This window comes from Myotis lucifugus, unplaced genomic scaffold, assembly GCF_000147115.1.
Source record: "Myotis lucifugus unplaced genomic scaffold, Myoluc2.0 scaffold_274, whole genome shotgun sequence".
In the NCBI taxonomy this organism is placed as follows: Eukaryota; Metazoa; Chordata; class Mammalia; order Chiroptera; family Vespertilionidae; genus Myotis; species Myotis lucifugus.
This window is the reverse complement of record NW_005871322.1, coordinates 1,419,911-1,428,617: the sequence shown is the minus strand read 5'-3', so window position 1 is coordinate 1,428,617 and position 8,707 is coordinate 1,419,911. Positions and strand designations below refer to the sequence as shown.

Below are 8,707 nucleotides of genomic sequence, written 5' to 3'. Positions count from 1 at the left end.
GAAGTAGCAACGAAAATAATTTTATGCTTGGGTCACAACATGAGGAACTGTATTAAAAGGCCAGAAGGTTGAGAACCACTACCCTAGGGTCTCCTCCCTCAGGCCCAATACTACCCATCTGATCAGTCTTGGGGGAGCCCTGGTGGCAGGTTAAGACAGGAATCCTTTCCCAATGAGCTTCCTTTCTGCAATGCCTTCCGAGATGTAAGGGGCTGAAGGGGTCGAGGGAGACAGCCTACCAGTCAAGCCTAAGTCAACACTAAGGCCCCTGGGGCCAACTCTGGGGCCACCTTACCCCCAAACCGGCCCTCGGGAGTGGGGCCAAAGGGCCTCAGTCTTTCCAGCTTAAAAAAAAAATGGGGATACGACAGGACAAGGTTTGGGACTGACGCAGGCAGACAGACGGATGGACTACCGCAAATAACACTCCTTACCCCATAATCTACAGGGCAAGGTGACAGAGAGGGTGACCACACCCGCGACCAGCATGGCAGGAGGCGGACGGACCGACCCAGATGACAAGACGGTCCTACGTCCCCCTACCCCGTGCTTGGAGCCCATGCAAACCGGGGAGACAGCCCCCCTCACCCCCGTACCCGGTCCTGCCCGACGCAGGAGCCAACAGACCCACTACTCGACTCGTGCCTCACCCAGGACCACCGGAGGGGGGCGTCCGGTCGGAAGCGCGGGGTGTGCGAGCAGCAGGAGGAGCAGGAGGCCCCCCGGGAGCAGGGCTGCGCGGCGCGGGCAGCGGCGGGGACCCATGGCGCGGGGCGGACCGGACTCCTGGCGCCGACTCCCAGCTCCTGGCTGGCGCCTAGGCCGGGCGCGGCGACGCGCTTAACCCCGCCGCCCACCGCCTCCACGGCGGCCGGGCCAATCAGGGCCCAGCTCCCGCAAGCCGCCGGCCAATAGGGACTCGCCCCCAGTGCGTCCCGCCCAGTCGGAGCTGGCGGCCGGGCTCCAGCTGGTCCGGGACTTGCTGCCCTGACAGCGCTGCGAGCCGAGCGCATCGATCTGTTCAGGCTCAGCCTGGCTTCCACCCTCCGGCCAGACCCAGCCCCGCCGCCGCTGCTGGGGACCCAGCCCAGCCCCCCATCCTCCGAGCCCTCACCCCCCGCCCCCCGATTCCCGGCGCCTGCCTGACCTGGAATCTGGAACGATCCTGGCTGAGCGGCGATTCATGGTCCAGTGATCGCGGCCGCTGAGCGACTCCGGTCACAGCCAAGGGGAAGGAAAGTAAGCCCCAGACAGTTTGGCGGCCTCAGGGGGTCAGAGTTGACCAGGACCTTTGCGCAACCCCCCCCCTCCCCCGCCGCCTCCGGTTCTTCACACCCTGCCCAGAGGATATCTGAGTTGTTCAGGCAACCCACACCCGGGCAGGCACCCCTTTGCCGTCTGCCCCCCGGGAATTGGATGGGACGGGGACAGGCCAAGTCAGCAGGTTTCATTTCTGAGTGAGATGTATGTCCTCCCTTTTAGGGGCGCGGAGTATGGAGTCACCCCAACAAACGGAGCAGTTCACGGGCACGGTTGAGAGTGGGCTTGAGCCCTGACCCTGCGCCATGGCCCATCCGCAAGTTCCCTCCAGAGCGGGCCGGGTATTGGGACCTCCCCGCACACGCGAACATGGAGATCAAGGGAGGACACAGACCCCCTGCAGGAGGAATGGGGCGAACACAGTGGGCAAAGACTTGACAGGCGGCGATATACCAGGACCATGCATCTCTCTGGGAGAGAGGGACCATGTGTTGGAGACTGGAGGTCTTGATCCTCCACACATTCCCTCCCAAGGGCCAGTCACACCCTGATCAGCTGATTTCAAAATAAACCTCCCTCCCCTCCCTCCCTCCCTCCCTCCTCTTCCTTCCTTCCTCTTGGTCTGTAGCTGACCCTTTCCACTCCCTCCCAGTGCCCCGCAATGAATCTACACACCATCTTAGCCTGTCTCTCCTATTTTCTTAGAGTGAAATACATTGGTCCTCCTTTAAGGTCCAACTACCTCCAACTTCAGGCTCTAGCCTGAGGCCTCTTCCCTCCCCCCCACCCCTAAAAAACCACCCCTGCCTCCCTCACCTCCATCCCAGACCTCAGTAGAAGAGTCCCTGAAAAAACAACAACAACAAAAGAGCCCCTGAGGACTGACCTGGCAGGCCCAGTGTGGGAAATCATAGAGAGCCTTCTGCCAGGGCTAGGGACAGGCAGTAGATGAAAGATCAAGGGTTAAGTGGGGAGGGAACAGGGAGCATGACAGCTTGGGCCACTTTGAACCCTGGGCACAGTCTGAATGTCTTGTCAGCCCAACAGTCTCAGGCGACCATGGGTCCCTCACAGGGCGGCTCTGTCCTCGGAAGTGGTTCCCGAGGTGCCCCACTCCCACAGGCCCTGCAGGTGGTAGGAACCATGGCCACTGGGGGAGGGGGGTGCCATGGTTTGGTCAGCAATGACTCATGCTGGCACAGTGGAGAGGAGTCAGAAGGTGAGGGTCCCCCCTTTTCACATGCCACAACCATCCACACGATTTCTGCAGGAGGAATGGTGGTGAAGAGTGGGCAGAGACTTGGAGTCATCCTGGGCTCTAGATACCTCCCTGACGCTCAGGCCCACAGCCAAGTGCTCATCAAACCTCCCCAACTCTATCCTCCCAAAGCCAAACTACCCTCATCCCCATTGTTCTCCACATGCCAGATTGACATTATTAAACTGTGGGGAGCTGATATAGGGTTAAGCCTCAGACTGACCTGTGGGCAAAGTCATAAACAATTCCCAGCTTAGAGGGCACAGTCCTCTTAGCATAATTTTTTTTAAATATATTTTATTGATTTTTCACAGAGAGGAAGGGAGAGAGATAGAGAGTCAGAAACATCGATGAGAGAGAAACATCGATCAGCTGCCTCCTGCCCATCCCCCACCGGGAATGTGCCCGCAACCAAGGCACATGCCCTTGACCGGAATCGAACCCGGGACACCTCAGTCCGCAGGCCGAAGCTCTATCCACTGAGCCAAACCGGTTTCGGCCTCTTAGCATAATTAGGCTTGACCTTATTACGCTCCCTAGATCTTACTCGGGAAGCTAATGGGCTGAGGGAAGTGCAACAAGAACAAAAACAAGTGAAACTTACAAGAACAAAAAAAAACAAGTGAAACTTACAAGAACAAAAATAAGTGAAACTCACAAGAACAGTGTAAACAAGTAAAACTTACAAGAACTGTGTAACTATGGAAACCACTACCTTATTTACCGCTCACTATAAAATAAAGGCTCAGCTTGCCTTGGGATCTTTTTCTGTGGCCTCAGCCAGGCACAGGGAAGATCCACGGAGACTAAGGAAAGCTACAGAGTTCTGAACGCTGTCTCTGTGTAAAACATTCTTCGCCGACTCCGTCCGCACCTTTGGGACCCCCTGGACCCCATGGGGCTGGACCCCAGCATTAAACATTGTCAGGCTCCATCATGTCCACCTAATCCCATTCATGGCTCTCCTATTGCATGCATGAATCAGAGTGAATGAGGACCCTGCTGTGTACCCTGGCTGTCTCCCCCAATTTCCACTCTGGTAGCTCTCTCATCTCCAGCCTCAATGGCTTCCTTGCTGCTTAGAACAGAAAAACCTCATTCTCCCGCAGGACTTATGCACTTGTTGCACTGGGCCTAGTCTGCAGCCTCCACTTTTGGGGACTCAGTTGAGCTCTGCATTTAGGCCTCAGCCCAGACATGGCCACTGACTTTGAAGTAGCCCTTGCCTGGCTCCCATTAAAATATAATCACTGGCCCTGGCCAGTGTTTCTCAGTGGTTAGAGTGCCGTCCCATGCATGGAAGGGTCACAGGTTAAATTCCAGGTCAGGGCACATACCCAGATTTCAAGTTTGAGCCCTGGTCGGGGCATGTATGGGCGATAACTAATTGATGTTTCTCTCTCATATCGAGGTTTCTCTCTTTCTCTCTCTCCCACCCTCTCTCTTTAGACTCAATGAGGAAAAAAACCCACAAATCCTTGGGTGAGGATAAAAATAATTACATATAATAAATATATGTGTATGTGTATATAAAATCACTGAAAGAATAGGCCCCTCACCTGTCCTATTACCACCAGCACAGTCCCTGGCATACAGCAGGTGCTTAACATATGTTGAACGAATGAGACCACCCCCTTCTCTACAACCCTTCCAGGATAGTATCCTAGTGCCTGTCAGAACTGGAAAAGGAACAACCCAATCAAGACCAGGGCTTCTGAGCTGGTTTGGTAGCTAGAACTGAGCCCATTTGGAGGTCAACTTACTCTCCTAAAGCTCATGGCTCAGCAGGCTCCTATTCCTCTGCTGCCAGAGCCTCCCCGGAGTCACGAGAGGCCAAACACTGACCCAATCATGACAGAGCCCTGCGGGAACTGGCCTGGGCATCAAGGAAGGCTGCCTGGAGCAAGAATTAGGGATGGGTCTTGAAGAACAAGTGGAAGTTTGTCATGAAAAAGAGTGCTCCAGCAGGGAGCGTAGCATGTACAACAGCCTCCAGACCTGAACAATCCCAGCAGTGTGTCTGGAGCACATGGTGGGTGAGAGTGGAACTGAGGTGGAGGGCCCTGGGGACCAAGCTTAAAAACTTGGGAGGGAGCGGGGGAGACATAAAAAGAAAAAGAAAAAACGTGGCCTTTGTCCAGGGAGCCAGGAGCTGCGAAGATTCTCAAGCCTGAGAGGGGCGGCTGGGGTGCGGGGGTGGAGGGTGCGGGGGTGGAGGGTGCGGGGGTGGAGGGTGCGGTTGCGGGGTGTGTGTGTGTGTGTGTGTGTGTGTGTGTCAAGGGCCTTCCCCTTTCACCTTAAGTAGAACCTTCCAGTGCTGCTTCTTCAAGGAAGCTGGATCCAGCGGCAGAGTCAGCGCGCCCCTGGCGGGGATTCGGCAAAGGGGCGGAGATGGAGACTCGGGGGGAGCCCCGCTCTGGAGGCCGGGAGATGAGGCGGGGTGGCCTGGTGCCGCCGGGCCCGCTAAGGGTGGGGATGGGCCTGGGACAGCGCGTGTGGATCGCCGCGGGGGACACCAGCTGGCACCCAGCGTCGAATCCTCTCTCACAGCAGGGTGTTTTCTGGCCAGGGAGGAGGTTTTACACCACTCCTAGGCTCCCCGGAGGTCCACGAGACCCGCCACACTCCCGTCCCAGGCGAGGATCCCCACCCGGGTATCTGCCCATATCAGCGGCAGGAGCGTCCACTGCCTTCGCGGCAGGACTTGCCCTTCGGGTCCTGCCACGAAGTGAGGGGAAGAAGCGAGGATGGGATTCCTAGAGCGAGGCTAGGCTGGAGGGACCAAGTTCCTCTCTCCCAAATACCTGGAGTACGATTTGGGAAAGGCATCCGGCAGGACCGCTGGGGCCTCACTCACCCTTCTGGCAAACCTTATCTCCATTCATTCATTCATAATTCCTAAGTCCTAGTGAGAGTGAAGTGGGAGGCTTATCAGTGAAATACAGATATTTCAAACTACTGTAGGGATCTTTGCTTCAAAGGGCGGTGCCTTGAGGGGAAAACCTGGAGGAAGAGCACTGTTAACCAGGTCAAGGGCGAGTTGTTAGGGAAGTGAAGAAAGCAGATGAGACACTAGTGTAAAGCCTCTGGCTCAGGGAAGATGACTATCGCTGGAATACCCAGAGGCAGACAAGCAAGCCAGCCATTTATTCACTGGGTCTTCAGCAACTATAATGCTCCCTAAGTATCTCGGGGGATTGGTTCCAGGACCCCACTCCTCCTAATGCCCCCATACCAAAATTATCCGGATGCTCATATATATAGGGTGTCCCAAAATTCACGCAAGATTTGAATTTTGCGTGAGCATTAACAACAACAAAAAATAAAAGCCTAATTTTACTTGGTTTATTGAATCAGATTCTAGTATCTGTTGCCCTTTTATTTCAATCCCTTCAATTTGATAAGCATTATCAAGTACCAATTATGGCCCAGGAGCAGGGACAATGAAGACCACGGCTTTGTGTATGTGCCAGCAAAGCCATGGAGGCCATTTACCTGATGTGCTATTCCATACATAACCCTGTACTGTATACTTTGAGTCAATAAAAAATTTACAATTTTTAATTATAAACTTGTTTTCTATCAAAATTACTTCTTGTGTGAATTTTGGGACACCCTATATAAATGAGATATATATATATATTGATCCGCAGTTGATTGCATCCAGGGTGAGAACCTCGATTTGGGAGGGCCAACTGGCACATACACAAAGCCGTGGTCTTCATTGTCCCTGCTCCTGGGCCATAATTGGTACTTGATAATGCTTATCAAATTGAAGGGATTGAAATAAAAGGGCAACAGATATTAGAATCTGATTCAATAAACCAAGTAAAATTAGGCTTTTATTTTTTGTTGTTGTTAATGCTCAACTGTACTATGTCCCAGGCCCAGTGAGAGCCCCCTGGGAATGAGCCTGTCTTTCAAGGATAATGGTGTTTCTCATGGGTGGGAGCTGGAGCAGGGAAACAATGAGTGACTTATCCTTTTAAAATATATATATTTTTAATTGATTTCAGAGAGGGAGAGAAACATCCAATGATGAGAATCATTGATTGGTTGCCTCCTGCACGCCCCCTACTGGGCATTGAGCCCGTAACCTGGCATGTGCCCTTGACGGGAGTCAAACCGGGGACCCTTTAGTCCGCAGGCTGACGCTCTATCCACTGAGCCAAACCAGCTGGGGCATAAATGCCTTACTGTGTTAGAAGTTGGTTTAGTGCTGGGGGAAAGGAGATGTCAGAGCCGAATAGAGGACAGGAGTGCGGGGTACTTAGTATTAATGGGGTCATTTGGGAGGACCCATCCTAAGATGAGTAAGAGAGATCAACACAGCAGGGTCCTTAAGGGTATTTTAACTAATTTAGTTTTTCAAGGAGAATCCAAGCCTCGGGCATTGTCCTGCGACGGGGGGCGGTCGGACGGAGGCAAGGGGGTTTGCGGGAGCCTCCGCACGCACGCTGCCAGCCCCTTGGCTCAGGTTCACTATCCGGTAGGGACTTGGACACGCATGAAGGCGTCTTCCATGGGAATGCGCTCAGGGATGCCACGCTGGGAAGGTCTTCACCTCGAGAGGGAGGCTTCGGGAGGCGCCAGCGTGGAGACCCGCGCGGAACAGGGAAAAGCCAAACGCGGACTAGAGGTTGGCCGCAAGGGGGCGCTAGGATGGGTGAGACAGCGATCCAGCAGCGCCAGGACGGCCCGCGGGGGGCGCCCGGGCTCGGTCCCGAAGGCGCAGCCCGGAGAAGAGCCCACGAGGAGCGATGTGCGCCAGGGCAGCTTTAGGAGAGTCCGGGGCTGCGAGGTGCCGCTGCGCGGAAAGCGGAGCCGGGAGCCAGGCCCGACTCGGGGAAGAAAGGGCTGACTCCGCGCGGCGCATGCGCGTGCCGGGGGGCGGGGCCTGACCTCGCCGCGGCGCCCGGCCCCGCGAGCAAATATTTGACATTCCAGACTTATCTCGAGGGGGGCGAGGCCCGAAGAGCGACGTTGCCCGGGCCCGATTGGCTTGGCGTTTGCAGGGGTGGGCGGTGCAGAGAGGGGCAGCGGCATGTGGACGCCAGGCTACACCCCCAGGGGAAGCGCCGGAAGGACTGTCTGCTTCCCACTCTCCCTCCAGGCTGCCGCGTGCCGGTGCGAGTCACCTCCGACCCCGGCGCTTCCGTCTTTATCCTTCAAATGGGGGCGCGCCGGAGTGTGGGTTCAGTGGGCAAGGCGTCGGAGCCCCGTCCACCCGGGCGTGTTCGCCACCCGAGGGTCCGGACGCAACGCCCTGTTTTCCCGAAACCGCGAGGTGAGGCTCCCGCCTCAGGGTCAGCCCGGTCTTGGCCACCCCATGTCTTTGTTCTCGCCGGGCTGGAGTCCCTTCTTCCCACCGGATTCTTACTCAGTTTCTTAGTCACATAGACGGGAAAATGGGGGGGAAACGCGCCGTAAAGGAGCCTCAGCAAGACGGACTAGGCGAAAGGGGGCTGGGAGGCCTCCACGCGGGACGGTCCGATCGGGATGTCGGTCCCGGAAGGAGGAGAGGTTGTGCAGCCCGCGCGCACAGTGCACCTTTGCTGCTGGTCCCCACCCGCCAGCGCGCTCCCATCTCTAGGCAACAGCAGGCCCCTCGCCAAAGGGGCAGGGCCACGAAAACAGGCCGAGTCCCCACGTGGGGTAGGGTTGAGGCTCCTGGCCCGGCCCATCCGGCTGGGCCCGGTCTAGAGTGCCCCTCTCTGGAGTTGGGGAGCGGGGTGTCCTCTTTCTGCAGCACCCAGGCCCGCGCACCTCCGAACGCGCTTTGGCACCAGGTGCGCTCCTGGAGCCAGGCTAAGGCCTGGCCTGCCCACCTGTGTGGACAGACTCTGCCCTGCGAGTCTGACCCCCCCCCCCCCACGACTCCTAATGGCCTCTCGGGACCCCCCCCAGTCTCCCCTCCGGGTGAGGGGGCCTGGGGTGAGACCCGGGAAAATTTGAACCGCCCCCTTTTGAGCCTTTTTGGGGATTTCTGTCACCCCCCAGAACCGGCCCGACCCCCCCAAAACTCCTACACTGAACCGTTGGGGAGTTTTTCCCAAGTCCCATGTGACCCCTTAGGACTAAAAAAAGCCCTCTGGTTTTGCCCGTTTCCTTTGGCTGAGGCCTTATGGTGGGAAGAAGGAGACGAGGAAAAGCAAGAGGAAGAGGCTCCCCCCACAAAACAGCCCCATG

The 8,707-nt window shown here is 56.4% G+C and overlaps 2 protein-coding genes across 2 annotated transcripts in view; one reads left to right on the top strand and one right to left on the bottom strand.

Moving 5' to 3' along the window:
• PLA2G15 (phospholipase A2 group XV) overlaps positions 1-808 on the bottom strand; it is a 13,436-nt gene extending 12,628 nt beyond the window's left edge. The window contains exon 1 of the mRNA XM_006099463.3: positions 651-808. Within this exon, the coding sequence (XP_006099525.1) occupies positions 651-765 (115 nt within the window). The 5' untranslated portion in view covers positions 766-808. The remainder of the gene's footprint in view (positions 1-650) is intronic.
• Positions 809-7,025: 6,217 nt separating this feature from the next.
• Positions 7,026-8,707, top strand: part of ESRP2 (epithelial splicing regulatory protein 2) — a 7,621-nt gene continuing 5,939 nt past the window's right edge. The window contains exons 1-2 of the mRNA XM_023763101.1: positions 7,026-7,353; positions 7,632-7,805. Of these exons, the coding sequence (XP_023618869.1) occupies positions 7,026-7,353; positions 7,632-7,805 (502 nt within the window). The remainder of the gene's footprint in view (positions 7,354-7,631; positions 7,806-8,707) is intronic.